The sequence below is a fragment of the Paroedura picta genome, chromosome 1, assembly GCF_049243985.1.
Source record: "Paroedura picta isolate Pp20150507F chromosome 1, Ppicta_v3.0, whole genome shotgun sequence".
Lineage (NCBI taxonomy): Eukaryota > Metazoa > Chordata > Lepidosauria > Squamata > Gekkonidae > Paroedura > Paroedura picta.
The window spans coordinates 103,896,528-103,913,841 of NC_135369.1; the positions used below are offsets into that span (position 1 = coordinate 103,896,528).

General features: G+C 43.7%; 1 protein-coding gene across 2 annotated transcripts in view; it reads right to left on the bottom strand.

Moving 5' to 3' along the window:
- PHACTR2 (phosphatase and actin regulator 2) overlaps window positions 1-12,224 on the bottom strand; it is a 139,577-nt gene extending 127,353 nt beyond the window's left edge. For both annotated transcript variants that reach the window (XM_077350997.1, XM_077350973.1), the window contains exon 1: window positions 11,932-12,224. In XM_077350997.1, coding sequence (XP_077207112.1) covers window positions 11,932-12,097 — 166 coding nt within the window. In that variant the 5' untranslated portion in view covers window positions 12,098-12,224. The remainder of the gene's footprint in view (window positions 1-11,931) is intronic.
- Between the last annotated feature and the right edge of the window lie 5,090 nt (window positions 12,225-17,314).

The following is a 17,314-nucleotide window of genomic DNA, read 5'->3' on the forward strand; positions in this document are numbered from 1 at the left end:
ACTGTCTATTGTACTGTGATCACTAGAAAACCATGAAGAAAATAAACATGTACTTCTAATCAGGAATCTTAAATTGCAAAATAAGTCTTAGACTAGCAAGATAAATTCTGAGACAATCTAGAAAATTATAAGAATTTAAAAACAGGACATACATGCATCATGTTATTTTGTCTCATAAAATCAAGCTTGGATTATTCTATTGGCTACTTTCAGTAACATCAAGAAATATGTAGAACGTAAGTTTAAATTTAGGGAAAAGCCAAGTGTAAAATGTAGGTGCACTTAACTCAGCCTCCTTGACCACTAAAAAGAAGCAACTGCGAAATGAGGCATTTAGAGCAAAGAACTGATGGGGCTTGCCCATTCCTTTCTATGATTTTTACTTCTCCATCTCAAGATGTCCTCCCAGCTGTTTTCCTCTTAAATGGATCAAAATGTATTTTCACCCCCACAGTCAAGCATCTCTGAAGCCCTACAGGATGCGGTTACTTAATATTCTGGTCTGCAAGATATGCAAAACACTGTTGGGGAAAGAACTGCTTGCCACTAAAAACATATTTCACAAAAAAGTCCTCAATTCTATCACCACAAAGAAGCTATTTCAATAATACATAGATACACTTAACCCAAATTAGTTCCTTTAATGCCAGAGCTGTGAGACATGTCCAAGAAGTAGCAGACACCATATCTTAGCAAAATTATCTTGAGAAGTATGGAATATGATTTGGAAATCTTTTCCTTTAAAAAAAATCCCTGTTCAACTTGAAAAAACCCTGCTTAAATCATATACTGATGGCATCTTGTAGAAGTTATAATCAGTCACATTTTAAAATCCACCTCCCCAAGTTCTTTAAAAGGGTATGATACAAATGATATATTTCCACATGTGATGGAAGTATAAACTGATCAACACTTTCTGACAGTATTTATAATATAATGTTTAATAAAAGCTTTAACAAAACAAACCTAGCCCCAGAAATTTTTAATTTTTTAAAAAAACTATTAAATTTAATGGAAGACAACTTCCAAAAGTGCCAGTCTTTGAACACTCTCCAATTTCTCTATTACCAAGGTGTATTATAACCTCACAACTGTATGGACTTTACTGGCTTTTCCAAGCCCATGTATTAGAACAAGTGCTTTTTGACTACTGAAAAAACTTAATGGAATTTCTTGACATTTCAAATGACAATTCTGTTCTGCTAACTTGTTTAAAAAGGGGGATAATGAAAATAACATAAAAGAATATGAGATGCAAATGTACAAGCTAGAGAAGCACTGTCTCCTACTATATACCTGGTTTATTTACTAGAATGACTACTGTTGGTACAATGTCTCTAAAAAGCATATCAATATTAACAAAAAATTCCAACCTATGTGGTTGTAGAAAGAAGTGTGCCAATGGAGGGGGGGGGGAGGAAGTGAACTATGTTGAAAGTTTTGCTCAGTAGTTGCTTTTTTAGATAAATGGGACTAATAAATAGAAAGATAATTCTCTCTCTGAGGCAGTCCCTTATTTTGGAGGTTTCCATTTCCACAGAACTGAGATTATATCCTTAATATTTTACATTTGAATTTGAAAACTGTACTAGGAATGCCAAGATATGAAAGATCTCAATAACACACCTATCCTATGCTCAGAAGTAAGTCCCACTATGTTCAAGGGTTTAACCCATGGAGGTTTAGATAGTGTTACATTAGCCCTCTATACCAGTGGTCCCCAACCCCCAGGCCGTGGCCCGGTGCCGGGCTGCGAAGGCCTCGGCGCCGGGCCATGGCTCCCTCTTCCTGCCCCCCCCGCAGCGAGAAGCTCGCTAGGCCGCGGGCAAATTGGCCGCTTCGGCGGCTGATTTCCTTGCGGCCTGGAGGGGCGGGGAGAGAGAGCTGTGGCCGCCGGTATGCCAGTGGCGCAAACGTGCATGCGTGTGTATGCACGTTTTGTGTCCAGCAGGGGTGCAAATGCGCACACACGGCAAGTCTGCTCATGTGCAGGTGCGCGGCGCTGCCATGCGTGCACGTTTGCGCCCCACCATATGCAAATGCGCATGCGTGGCAAGTCCGCGCATGCACGTTTGTGCCAGGGCTGCCGCGCTTGCGCGGGGCCCTGGGTCGCTGTCTCCCCACACCCCGGTGCAGCGGTCCACAGCCTGCAAAAGTTTGCGGACCGCTGCTCTATACCATGTCCTACCTAAACCAAATTACCAGAGGCCCCACACTAAGGAAACACGGATTCTTCCATGTTCCCTTTCAATGCTGTGGGTGCCAACAGGGTCTGTCCCATGGCAGGCCCGGCTCCTCCCTGCCCTATGGTGTCCTGCAGGGCAGTGGTCCTTTTTATCACTGGGGATCGGTCAACACTAGACAATTCTACTGAGGCCTGGCGGGGGGGTAGTCTTTTGCCGAGGGACGTCACCGTCGCCTGAACCCCTGCTCCACTTGCTTTCCCACTGGTGCCCCTGACTTCCTGCTGCCCACTGAGGGGTGCTGCCAGCAGCAGTTGCGCAGTGCCATGCCAAGGGCGAGCCCCAGCCATGGCGGCTGCTGGAGAACACCAAAGGTGAGCCGGCAGCAGAGTGGCAGGGCAGCCCAATGAGGCAGCAGCTGAGGAGGAGGACGAGGAGGAGCCACGGCCCAGTACTGACTGATCCATGGACCGGTACCGGTCCCTGGACCAGGGGTTGGGGACCACTGCTGCAGGGGACAAACAATGCCTTGGACAGCTTTGTTGAGCTTTATGGCTCTGCAGGGTGGACCAGGGCATTGTTTGTGCAGTTTGCAGGATGGTGGGATTGCATTCCATGGAATCCCACTGCCCAGCAAACTTCAACACCCCCACACTGCACAGCAGAACCAACCTGCTGCCACTGCATTTTCTGGGGGGGGGGGACTCCTTTCAGTGGAACACCGGGTGTCCAGCTGAACTGTGACCCCCGCAGGACACATTTCAGTGTCAGAGATGATCTAGTTCTGAAATGTGCCCCTCAGGGGACACAGTACGCTACAGAGCACGCAGCTCCACAGCAGTGCTCCAGCAGCCCAGAGTGGTGCTCCTAGTGTGAAATTGCAGGTGTACAGTTAAAAAGAGATTGCTGGAAAGAAATGGAAGCAAATGGTTACTTCCAGCATACCAAGCAATTTGTTTAGATGTGCAGAGATTGTCCAGAATAATAGAAGGATTCATTCTGTGAACCACAGCCAAAACTGCTTTTAGAAGGTAATATCACTAACTAGAAAATTCTCATTAACCTCCCTACAGTAGTAAATGCATTTAGTTGTCCTTTTACATCTGTGAATAGCACAAAGAATTGCAATTCTGCTCATACATTACCCCCAGTGTTTTGATTAAGATTGCAAAACTAATCACATTAATCTCACATAAGCAACTGCAGGTATCCAAATTGAAAAGTAACATAAGATGCAGCCTTATGAGAACTGAAACACACATTTCACTCCTGTGGGATTGTGCTTATGTGTCTCTGGAGCCCACAACTGGTACTTGAACCTTAATTACTACAACACATTCAACTTGCCAAATGGACTTTTATATCTACCTCTTATGCTGCAAGCACCTATCAACCTGTCATCTGATTCACTACAGCTGTTTTGCTCTGATTTTGTTTTGTAAAGAAAGAGCTAGCATATCCCTACCACACCCTATGGAACCTGAACACAGAGAAACAAACACTAGGCTAGCTGGTGCAACAGGCTGAATAAATATCAGCGTCCTTAATATCTGCATAAAGGAACTCAAAATCAATGACGTCTATTGAGAAAGACAAGGATCGTCCATAGCTCTGAATTAAACCTGTTCTACTAGAGCAGGCTAGAGATGTTATAAACAATACAGATGCATGTCTAATACAAAGCATAGTTCCTATATAAAAAATTTCTGAGCTTGGAACACTGCACAACTTTCCGGCAATGTTACTTAAATGGATAGTGAAATAAATGTACAAACCTGGAAAACGACAAATAAGGGATTAGAGGGGATACTTATTAAATTTGCAGATGATACTAAACTGGGAGGGGTAGCAAACACAACTGAAGACAGCAACAGAATACAGGATGATCTTGATAGGCTCGAGAAGTAGGCTAAACTGAATAAAATGAAGTTCAATAGGGACAAATTTAAAGTTCTGCATTTAGGTAGGAAAAACCAAATACACCAATATAAGATGGGGGAGACTTCTCTTGGCAGTAGCATGTGCGAAAAGGATCTAGGAGTCTTAGTACATTGAACATGAGTCAGCAGTGTGACTCTGTGACTAAAAAGGCAAATGGGATTTTGGGCTGTGTCAAACGGAGTATTGTGTCCAGATCACGGGAGGTGATGGTACCGCTTTACTCTGCTCTGGTTAGGCCTCACTTGGAGCACTGTGTTCAGTTTTGGGCATCCCAACTGAAGAGGGAGGTTGACAAACTGGAATGTGTCCAGAGGAGGGCAACAAAGATGGTGAGAGGTTTGGAGACCAAGATGTATGAAGAAAGGTTTGAAGTATGAAGAAAGGAGCTTGGTCTGTTTAGCCTAGAGAGGAGATGACTGAGAGGGATCTGATAACCATCTTCAAGTATTTAAAAGGCTGCCATATAGAGGATGGAGCAGAATTGTTCTCTCTTGCCCCAGAGGGACAGACCAGAACGAATGGGACGAAATTAATTCAAAAGAAATTCCATCTAAACATCCGGAAGAAATTCCTGACAGTTAGAGCGGTTTCTCAGTGGAACAGGCTTCCTCGGGAGGTGGTGGGTTCTCCATCTTTGGAAATTTTTAAACAGAGGCTAGATAGCCATCTGATGGAGAGGCTGATTCTGTGAAGGCAAAGGGGAGGCAGGTTATAGTAGATAAGCGATTGGGATGTGAGTGTCCTGCATAGTGCAGGGGGTTGGACTAGATGACCCCTGAAGTCCCTTCCAATTTTATGATTCTATGATTCTATGATTATAATTGAACCTGCTTCCTTCCACCAGGTGTTTGGTTGAAGCCAGGGTCCCTACCTCAGATGTTCCAGATACCTTTATACATCTTTGGCCATCTACCGCTAGATATGGAATCAGGTGGGAGGGGGTTTGTTGAGCTGGATATTGAATTTTGTTGGGGATTAATTGTTACAGAATTCTGCCACCTTTTACTTTACTTTATTTTAACTTAATGTATTTTACGGTTTTATTGTCTGTAAACCACTGTGAATCAGCTAATCCGAGAGCAGAGGTTAACAAATCAAATAAATAAATATTTGCAGATGCAGCGAGGCTGTTCTAGTGGCCAGGAGAAGGCTCACGAGAGATGCCGGTGGGGAGGGAGCCGCGCTGCCTTCTTCCGTCTTCGGGGAGGGGGGGCCGAGAGAACGGCGTTTGTGTTTTCGGGAAGGGTGGGGGGCCGAGAGAACACCGTTTGTGTCTTCGGGAGGGTGGGGGGCAGGAGCCGGACTTCTCTTGGCCCCGGGAGCGGCCTCACTGCGCGAGGCTGCTCCCAGGCCCGAGAGAATGGGGTTTGTGTCTTCGGGGAGGGTGGGGGGGGCGGTAGCCGGCGTTCTCTCGGCCCCGGGAGTGGCCTTGCCGCCCGAGGCCACTCCTGGGGCCGAGAGAACGGCCTTTGTGTCTTCGGGGAGGGTGAGGGGCGGGAGCCGGCCTTCTCTCGGCCCCGGGAGCTGCCTCGCTGCTGTGAGGCTGCTCCTGGGGCCGAGAGAAGACTGGCTCCTAGTGCCCATTTTATTAAATAATAAAATGGGCTTTATTTCTAGTAATAATAATAATACAGAGTCTAGTAGCACCTTTACAACTCATGCCTTGAATGAGCTCATGCCTTGAATAAATCTTTGTTGGTCTTGAAGGTGCTACTGGACTCTAATTTTGTTGTGCTACTTCAGACCAACACGGCTACCCACTTGAATCTAATAATAATACAGTAACCAATTGCTTCTTTTTCAAGCTGATTCCCAAACTATTCAATTCAAAGTATGAAAATCAGTTCTCTCAAAACCCACATGGGATTTCTAGGCTTTTGCCCTGGAGCTTATAGCACGAAAAGTAATTATTACAATGAATAAAGTGACAAGGCCCAGACAATTGCAGAGCATACATATTTTGTCAAATATTATGAGTATGACAGGATTGGTCTTTCTAAAACAAGTACATTAGATTGCAAATTATTTGAGGTAGGGACTAGTCTACATGCACTCTGTAAAGCAGTGGTCCCCAACCTTTTTATCTCTGGGGACCAGTCAACGCTTGACAATTTTACTGAGGCCCGGGGGGGGGGTAGTCTTTTGTCGAGGGACACCGCCGCCTGAGCCCCTGTTCCACTTGCTTTCCCGCTGGCGCCCCTGACTTCCCACCACCCACTGGGGGATGCTGCCAGCAGCAGCTGCGCAGTGCCATGCCGAGGGGGAGCCCCAACCATGGTGGCTGCTGGAGAGCACCAAAGGTGAGCTGGCGGCAGAGTGGCAGGACAGTCCCCGAGGCAGCAGCTGGGGAGGAGGACGAGGAGGAGCCACAGCCCGGTACCGACTGATCTACGGACCGGTCCCGGTCCCCGGACCGAGGGTTGGGGACCATTGCTGTAAAGTGTTAGGATCGGGATAGCCGTTGTCTGCAATCCTAGATCTCCTGGCCAGAGCCCAAAACAGCAGTGTAATTGGCAGGATCCCATAAGGACTGATATATTGAAAGTTTGAGGGGAGGCTGCATTGGAGGGTCTGCTCCCTGGCTGGACCCAGCAGGCCATGCAGGATTCAATCATAAAATATTTGGGGGCCCTGAGTGGTCTGGTGGCTTGGCCAGAAGTGAAGAAAAATTGAACCCTAGCAGATTTAGCAACTGCCATAAAGAACCTGAAGCTGGAAAAGTTGTCCACTAAGAAGAAGTAGAATGTCTGTCTGCTGGCTTGGCTTTTGATCATAGCTCTGAGAACACCTGTGCAGAAGGAGTTAGACTAAAAGGAAAAAACACAAAAATTAGAAGTAGAATTTAGGAATGGAAGAGATTTGAGATGAGCAATCTGGAGAGAAAAACCCAACAGAAAATTGTCAGGAGGAATGCACCCATGGTGGATATATTGCAGACTAGGGGTGTGTATTCAGCTAATCAGGCTGGTGTTTTAATTTTTTTTTCTTTGTGTGTCTGTTGGGCTCTCAAATAATTCAAGTATTAGGATACTGGAGTTTTCAGAAATACCAATTTTTTGGTCCAATAGACCTGAGCAAAAAAATGCACATGATTCTCCACCCCACCCCTATTGTAAACTAGGAGAGATTGTGTTGCAACAGCAATATTAGCAGAGGAGAGAGGAGTCCATTCTCATCTGACTCGTTCAACTCTGGGACATAGGCAGAGATACAATTCAACTGACAAGAGAAGAAATGCTGAAGTTGAGCAGAGTTACCACTCAACCTGCTTTGAGGCAGCTTCTACGATGGGCCCCTTCTGTTGAGGGCACGCATATGCTAATAGATTAGATCATAAATGCAAGATGCCAGGTGTGATTCCATAGAGGGAGATGTTGTGTGTACATCCCCAATTCCCAAGGAGGAAAAAATCAGAAACGAAAAGCAGGGAGAAACTTCTAAACCTATTTTGAAAATGACCAGATAGAGCTGTTGACATCCTGATTTGTCTCATCCTCCTGGTTGAATACTGCTCCTGAACCTCCCTCTGATGGAAAAGTTAGTTTCCCACCAGAGTCCCGATGAAAAGATTGCCATGGTGGAGTACTGATTATGTAGACATTACAGGAGTGCACAGCAAAATTGAGCAGAAAACTAATTTGGGCAAGCCTTGCATGTATCACACCAAGAAGATCAATTCCACATTGTATTTCCATACTACAATCACCACTCCCATCAATTTGTGATCGAAGAAAAGTGAATTCTTGAATGCATTCGATCTTTTCACCATCAATTGTTATTATGACATAGTTTTGTCTTTTTAGTATTCAAGAAAAGACCTAATTTCTCGCTTACTTCATTGATCTTTATAATAAGCTGTTCTAGGCCTTCTTTAGTTTCTGACCGGAGGTAGTGTCATCAACATATACTGAAGATTATTTAAAATTCCTTCCTCCAATCTTAATTCCAATGTTTGATTCTTTGAGTTCAATCTCTCTCACAACGATCTCAGCATACAAGTTAAACAGGAATGGGAAAGAACACAACCTTGGTGCACTCCTTACTCTGTTCAGAACCAGTGAGTGTCACCAAGTGGTGTACATACAATGGCTTCATGGTTTACAAAGAGCAACTGCATCAGTTTGATCAAATTCACTGGCATCCCTCAATTTTGCAGGGCTTCCCAAAATTTGTTGTGATCCTCACAATCAAAAGCTTTCTTGCAGTCAATAAAGCATATGTTGACATCTTTCTGATATTCCCGTGACATTTCCAAAATCCATTATAAGTTTGCTATGTAGTCACAAGTGCCACACCCTCATTGAAAGCCAGGTTGAACATCTGGTAATTCCTTTTCCATGGTTGTTGCTATGTGTTGTTGTAGGATTTTAATCAGGAGCTTGCTAGAATGAGACATTAGGGCTATTGTACAATAATTGGAACAGTTTTTTGAGTCACCCTTTTTTTGGTAGTGAGATGAACACAGACCGTTTCCACTTCTCTGGCCAGTTATTAGTTTCCCAGCTTTTCTGGCACAAAGCTGTAATGGTTTAGATGGATACACTTCTCAGCAGTTCCACAGGTATGATGTCAATGGCTGCGGCCTTGTTGTTTGGCAACTGAGGGGTATACCATACTCCACAAGAATGCAAGAATACTAAGTTTATATTTCTGCTGCACAGAGCTCAAGTAATCATTGCATAGAGACCTTATATACTCAGAGTACCATATCATTTAAAAGAAAAATCTTTCTTAGATTCCATTGCTCAATGGTTTACTGAAATCAGGTGGTGGTGAAAACAGGCTCTAACAATTGATATTATAATAATATGTAGCCTCTTGTTTACATGCATGTACCTGTTTTTGCAGGTATGCTTTCTTTTTGCAGAGTACTAATGCTATCTGTAAGGGATCCCCGAAAGCTTTGTTTGAATTTACCACCCAGATGCCAAATAGCAGGACAAAGAAGATCCAGCCCTCTGGAGTAACAAGAGTTTGTAACACATAGTCTTGTGTCCTTTGGGTATAACCTTTGTAACTCCATCTTTGTTATAGGCTGGTGCTTGGCCTTTAGTTGCCTTGAGTTCTATGAGGCTGACAGATCATTCCCAAGAGAATATTCTGCTGTCTCATGCTTGTTAGCAGCACTTATCTAGAAAGCTTGAAATATTTTCTCTCAACCATGGATGCCAGGTACAAGAGAGCCAGCATGGTGTAGTGGTTAAGAGTGGTGGCTTCCAATCTGGATAATCAGTTTTGATTTCCCACTCCTCCATATGCAGCCAGCTGGGTGACCTTGGGCTAGTTCCAGTTCTCTTATGGCTATTCTTGAAGAGCAGCTCTTAGAGCTCTCTCAGCCCCACCTACCTCACAGGGTATCTGTTGTGGGGAAAGGAAGGGAAAGGTGTTTGTAAGCTACTTTGAGACTCCTTCGGGTAGTGAAAAGTGAGGTATAAAAAAACAGCTCTTCTTCTTTTGGATAGCTTGATTAATATTTTTTTACTCATAGCCAGTGATTAGGATATAAAATGCTTAGTTTGGTTATGCATCTCATCTTAAAGTCCGACTAAATATCTCTTTGTGTGTTTGCATTCGAGACCCCAGAGGATGGGAGCTTAGCCTGCTATTTCTGAAAACGTGATTATTCCTTATTAAAATCCCTTTGTAAGCAAACCTGGATCTTACATATTGTTTCTTGGAATTTCTGCAAACCTGGAACTGTGCTCCTCTTAGCCTTTGCAAACTATCTAGGAGTCATACTGGCAAACTAATGTTCATGTGGGAAAGGCATATCAGCAGCCAAGCATCTTAGTGCTGTGGAAGGCTATATGTAAACAAAAGTGAACTGTGTACTAACACTTTGTGATCAGCTATGAAAATGAACTATGTGTTTTGTCAAAACTTTCATTGTATTTTGCTATAACATTGACACACATTACAACAGGGAAATATGCTGCAGATAGCTAAAGAAAACTGGGAGTTAGGTGCGACTGCACAAGGTTAAGACACAACTCCCAAATTTATACTACTTATTATACAGGTACACACTTAAGGAGATATGGTCCACTTGTTTCTAACATTGCCAGAAACATTTTATACATGCACACACATAAAATTCAAGCCTCGAGATCAGAGAATTTACAAAAAACAAATATTGCAGTAGATAAACTCTTGGATTATTCCTATGAATTTCAACACCAGAACTATGGTTAATAGATAAAAAGTTGGTCCTGTATTCCTTCTAGTATACCTTAAACACACTAAAAGTGATGCATAAATAATATATTGTATTTTTAATGTTCAAAAGATTGCCTAGTGCAATCCTACCTGCACTGTTACTCTTCGAGGTCCATCACTATAGCAGTACTGTGAAGCAGGCAGTTATTTCCATTTTACTCACTGGGAACCTGACTCCTAAAGAATCTGATGTGGTTAACATCACCCAGACAGTCTGCTTCTTTGATGGACAGAATTTAAATAGGATTTAAAATAAGACAACCCACACAAATTCACATTGGTGTTTTCCACATGGAAACAGGCTTGCATAGTTTCCCTGTTGCTGCTGTGGATGCCAATATAGGTTGGTTCTCCCCATGGCCATTCTATCCTACCCTAGTCTGCTGGAAGCAGGACATCCCCTCCCATACACACACACACACACTACGTTTTCCCTCCAAAGAATCGGCACCTGATTATCACTATAATGCATATGTGTACATTAAAAGTCTCTTTGCAGAGGTAGGCCTTTCATATCTTCACCACTATAACAAGTGCCTGTAATTCAGAGAATCTGATACATGCTTTGCAATCTTGTAACAAAAACAAAATACACTGCTGTTTTTTTAAACATAAACACACACCTCAGGAGTAAGTGGCCATTGTGGGGACAGGGGCAGGGGAAAGGGCTGCTGTGTGGGCAGGACTAGAGAAATCTAAACTTACCCACCTAAATATCAGTTATGCAGGCTTTGCTCCAGTCCTTCTCACCCTTCTCAAGAAAGCAGTTTTGAGAAAGGTCAGAGAAAACCCAGGGAAACCCCAGGTGTATGAATGCACCATTATTTGTAGGGAAACAGGGAGAAAAACCCACTGGGATCAAACCTGGGGCAAATAACACTTGTGGAAATTGCCATCCTTGTTTTTGGTGCTAAATTTGGATAACTTATCCATTTCACTCATTACTGTAAACAACCCTGAACCACAAATAAATAGATGCACCTACAGTGCATCTACAAAAATACATTGGAAGGGTAGGATTGTGACCACAACAGAGCATTTCTTATAATATACAAAGCTACAGTTAGTTATTGCTGAGCAGGTGCCTCAAGGCTCAATCCCACCAGGGCTGATTCTGCAAACACAGAAAATTTCGCGGCAGCACTTTTCCGGCTTGTCCTTAAAAAACAAAACTGGCACTGTGCAATAAGCAGAAATTCAGCATCTGACATTCTCCTCCATTTTTTTCACCTGCAGCAAAGAGAAGCAATACTTGGTGAATTTCTGCCGGCTGCACTGTTACAGGCTCGCGGTCCGAGAGAAAACGGGGGCAATCTTATGGGACAAAGGGCTCTCGAGGAAAAACAGTATCAGCCAGCCACCACACTGATTTTATTCCCGACATTTTTGCTGGATATCAGCGCCTCAAGCCAGGACTGGCAACTTTTTGCCCGGGCCGATCCCCTCTGCTTTTCAGAACCGTGTGACGTGCCAGGATTTAGCAAGAACACCCCACCCCACCCCACCCCACCCCGCTTCTCAGGCAGCGGCTCAAGGCACAAGAGCACAGGCTGTGAGTGCCCCGCCAGGCTTCGGCTCCCTGGCCTCTTACCTGACCCCGTGAGATTCGCGTGGAGCAGGTGGCTTTTCCGGAGCGCGCAGAAAGAAGAGATGTCGCTTTGGGTGCGGCCCCTGTGCCCGGATTCGGTGGGGAGCAACCACCAGCGGGAGGGAGAGGAAGCCGCCTCAGCTTGAGGGCTCCCCTTCCTCCCCTCCATCCCCTTTCCTGGCGGGGTAAGCGAGGGGCTGAGATCGCGCCCTTCTTCCCTTCTTCTCTGAGCGAAACTGGCGCCCTCCGCCCAAGGCCAAGGCAGCAGGCGCAGCCGGCAAAACGGCTCTGCACAGCGCTGTCTGAGGTGAACAGCGAGGAAGAGCAGCAACAGAAAAGTTTTTACAGGAAGGATCCGCCCACAGCCGAGCTAGCTGCCTGCAGTGGCTTCTGGCTGCCTGCTTGCCTTGCCTCGTGAGCTACCAAGCGGGACCTTAATAGGGCTGGCCGGAACAAGGTGGTAGAGTGGACTGTTCGGCCACTCCGGGTTGGACCATTACTGAAGTCGGAAGTGGCTGAAACTTGGGGAGAGTGGGGTCCGGGGATGACAGAGACCAGAGGTGTCTAATGCCATAAAGGCCACCCTCCAAAGTAGCCATTTTCTCCAGGGGAGCTGATCTCTGTAATCTGGAAATTAGGGTTCCAGCTCCAGGTTGGGAACTATCTGGAGATTTTGGGAGTTTAGCCTGAGAAGGGCAAAGCTTCAGGGGCTTCAATGCAGTATAATGCTATAGTTCCAAAGTGGCCATTTTCACCAGGGGAGATGATCTCTGTTGCCTGGAGATCAACTGTAATAGTGGGAGATCTCCAGCCGCCACTTTCCTGGAGGTTGGCAACCCTAACTGCTCCACTTCAGACTACACCAGGTGGAAGATTACATTTTTCTAACATTCCCTGCACTAGTAACTCCTGGAAAATGTCACATTGGCACAGCAATCCAGAGGGATAAGCTAGAACCTCTCCCTAATGTATTCATTTTTTATTTGTAGAACGTTTTTGCCTGGAGAAATATTAAGAATGTGACTCTCTCCCACATAGTAGTTCACCCTGTCACCTCATAATTCTGTTTCTTTATTTTCGTGCAGTATTGGGCATTCCTTATTTTGTAAGGATCCATTTGGCGAGTTGCAAATACTTTGCCAACAACTAGGGGACAATCCTTTTTTCACATTAAGAATCTCTAGAAGAAAGATAACAGTACAATTACACACATGCACACACACACCCCTCTCCTCTATCTCTGTGTGGGTTCCACATGGCAAGACAATGGGTTGATGACTGGCTTACTATGTGGCTACCTTCACAACATTATACATTACTTTTTGGTAAATAGTTGTGCACCTTTGGAAAAGACATTTATTTGTACCTGCCAAATAAGATGCAATAGCTGCCATATCTTGTATCTGAAAGCTGATCACAAAATAGTTCATGTTTCATGAAAGACATGTTAAAGTTCTTAAACTAAGAGCACTTCTATGAAAAAGCAGCTTGCACATCAGTCTCATAACATACTGAATGTCTATGTATTTAGTTACAGTAAAATAGGTCAAGATTCCCCATGATTTCACATGCAGTTTTCACAATGGATGTGGATTTCATGCCATGATTTTGTATATACAACTGAATACATTGAATCATCAGTACTGTGGCTTGCAGGCAGTGTGTGGAGAAGGATCTCATTGCTTTTTCAGATACAGTATTTTACAAATACAGTGTCTTTCTCTATGGATAATTGGAATATACTCATTCCTGTGTAGTAGAAGCATACATCCCTCTTACAATTTAAAACAAGGCCAGTGTAAAAGGCATGAGGTAGAGAGAACTGATGAAGAGAAATTTTTCTCCTTCTCAAAGTACTAGTACTAAAAGACATTGAGTGAAGTTGATGGACAGTAAATTCAGAAAGGACAAAAGGAAATACTTCTTTACACAGAAAGTGATTTGAAATGTGGAATTCACTGCTAGATGATATAGTGATAACTACAGGAATAAGCAGCTTTAAATGGTGATTAGATAGATCATGAAGGATAGGTCTATCAGTGGTAATTAGCCATGGTAACTGAAGCGTACCTCCACATTCAAAAGCACTAAATCTCTGAATCCGAGCCAGAAGGTAACATTAGAGGAAGGTCTTGGCTTCCATGCCCTGTTTTTGGCCCTCCAGAGGAAATGATTGGTCACTGCATAAAACAGGATGCTAGACTCGACCACTGGTCTGATCTTACATTCATTTGTTCTTATGCTACTGTTAGGAACTCTAGACTTGCTCTGCCAGGCACAGGCTGGCATTTAAAGGTCTTTTAGAGATTTATCCTAACTGCATTTCCACAAAATTGCAGAGTTCACTATTACAAAGTAGAGGACAGAACACAGGAACAGGCTCTAAAGGTGGCACAATCACTATATTTGATCTTAACAGAACTAGGGTTCCCAGTGCCAAACTGGGAAATTCTTGCAGAGTTGAGATTGGAGCTTGAGGAGGAAAATTACTGGGGTAGAATGCCACAAAATCCATCCTCTAAAGCAGTGGTCCTCAACCTTTTTATCACTGGGGACTGGTCAATGCTTGACAATTTTACTGAGACATGGGGGGGTAGTCTTTTGCCAAGGGACGTCACCGCTGCCACCTGAACCCCTGCTCCACTGCCAGCACCCCTGATTTCCCACTGCCCACTGGGAGGTGCTGCCAGTAGCAGCTGCGCAGTGCCACGCCAAGGGGGTGCCCAAGCCATGGCAGCTGCTGGAGAACACCAAAGGCGAGTTGGTAGCAGAGTGGTAGGGCAGCCCCTGAGGCAGCAGCCAGGGAGGAGGACGAGGAGGAGCTGCAGCCCGGTACCGACTGATTCACGGACCGGGACTGGTCTCCGAACCGGGGGTTGGGACCACTGCTCTAAAGCTGCCATTTGCTCAAAAGGAATAATCTCCTTAGTCTACAGAACAGTCAGGAGTCTAGGGGATTGCCAGGTCCAATTTGGAAGCTAGTAACCCTGAACAGAACACTTCCAAAATACATCTGTTTAAGATTAAATATCTGTGTTCTTTTGCCACAATATAATTTGGCATGTTTCAATATACAGTTATTCCATTGTGCACATGAAAGTTCATACCTTGACTAGAACTTTGTTGTTGGTCTTAAAGCTTCCACTGGACTCTAAATTTATTCAGCAGTTTTTCCACAAGTGTGTTTGACAGGACTGCATTCCTATCCATACTTGCAAACTATGTGGTCCCAATTGTAACTTTCCCCCTAATTACAGCTTTTTACCAAGTATGGACCACTAGAAATTTCTATAATGACAGATATGCCAATGTTTAAATTGTCTTGGTATGCTTAATAACAATTCTACTTGTAAGCCAAACATTACCCTCTGTACAGATTTAGTGTGCTATGGTTGGAGAGATCATATTTAAGCAAGGTTTGGCTTTGCCACTGGCTCTGAGTGTGGCAAAAGCAAACAATATAAGCATACTTCATATGACATTATACTGTCTCTCTTATGTATTACTAATGTATCCAATATGACGGACTCCAGATAGCAAACATAAAATCAATAGCTGCATTAAAATTGCATGGTAAGTAGTCTATCAGTTTCCCGAATCAGCAGTTACAGTATACAACATTTTATTAACTTTCCTCAATCCTTCCATCACATTATTAGATAGTTTGTAAGGACACCTGTTATGTGCTATGAAGGTCTAAGAATTCAGGCCCTAGATTTTTAAACTGTCCCCTAGTTTCACTGATTTTATTGATATTACATAGGGCTGCCTCTTACATAGGTGTCAAGCTCGATTCAGTTAGAGGGATGATTCTCTGGATGCTCAAATGAAATTTTAGGGCTTACAGTTAGCTGCACACACATCATGGCTTCTTTTATGACTGCTATATAGGCTTGTCTATGGTAAGTATTGAACGTGTAAAAGGAGATGAGAGGCAACAGTAAATGGGTACAAAAAGCTCAGCTGCATTTCATATTTTGTTGTTGTTGTTAGGTGTGAAGTCATGTCTGACCCATCGCGACCCCATGGACAATGATCCTCCAGGCTTTCCTGTCCTCTACCATTCCCCGGAGTCCATTTAATTTTGCACCGACTGCTTCAGTGACTCCATCCAGCCACCTCATCCTCTGTCGTCCCCTTCTTCTTTTGCCCTCAATCGCTCCCAGCATTAGGCTCTTCTCCAGGGAGTCCTTCCTTCTCATGAGGTGGCCAAAGTATTTGAGTTTCATCTTCAGGATCTGGCCTTCTAAGGAGCAGTCCGGGCTGATCTCATCTAGGACTGATTAGTTTGTTCACCTTGCAGTCCAAGGGACTCGCAAGAGTCTTCTCCAGCACCAGAGTTCAAAAATCTCAATTCTTTCATATTTAGTGCATAGTTAATTTTTGTAATCAAAGGCAAAGGCATTCACAGATTATAGTTGGTATACTTTCTAGTGAAGTTGATTCTGGCAAATCTGCCATTACAGGGGTACTGGAATATATATTTTAGCCAAACTGCAAGTTAACAAACATTTGGCAATTTAATGATCAAAACATTGGAACATTAGAATCTAAAGCTAGGAACGTAAAAATCAAAGGCATCTTGGAAGAATTTGGGGAAACAGACCTAAGGAAGGAAATCACCGAAAACCTGGAAGATTACTTAGAGGAGGAAGAGATCCGGATTGACAAAGTATACAGAGTCTATTCAAAGGCGACCGTACGCAAGAAGCAACCAAGAGACATCTTTGTGGGCCCTGACAGCAAGGCTGCAAGAAATATGCTACCCAAAAAGCTTCAGGTGCCGCCGCTGAGCTCGGTGGATCAAGAAGCACAAATACTTCAAAACCTGCCAGCAGATACATCATGGAAAAGAGCACAATTCCATGTTTTGCGACTACCTGAAGAATGTGACAAACAGTGGAGCAATTACCTGGTCTCTCTTAGGAAAGACAGCAGCAACTTTTAGGTTAGGGCCAACCTATGATGGGAACTGACTATATACTATTTGGGATAATAATAGATTGTATTTTTATATGTTTTAACAACTACTTTGCTAAGGAAGACAATAGCAACTTTTAGGTTAGGACTAATGTGCAATGGGAACTGAATATGTTCTTTTAAAGATAATAACAGACTATACTCTTACATGTATCAACAATTATTTTGCCAGCTGGTTGTTTCTTTTTCTTTTCATCTTTCTGTAAGCGCTTTATATACAATAAAATAAATAAAAACAAACAAACAAAAACATTGGAATGCCATTCAAACAAATAATTTAAAAAGACAACTATATGTGAGAAACATGACATAATAATACTCAATATTTGTACTCTTATTTTCTCCCCAATGAGGAACCAAAGCAATTCACATCATCATTCTTCCCTCCTTGAGCATGACTGGCCCA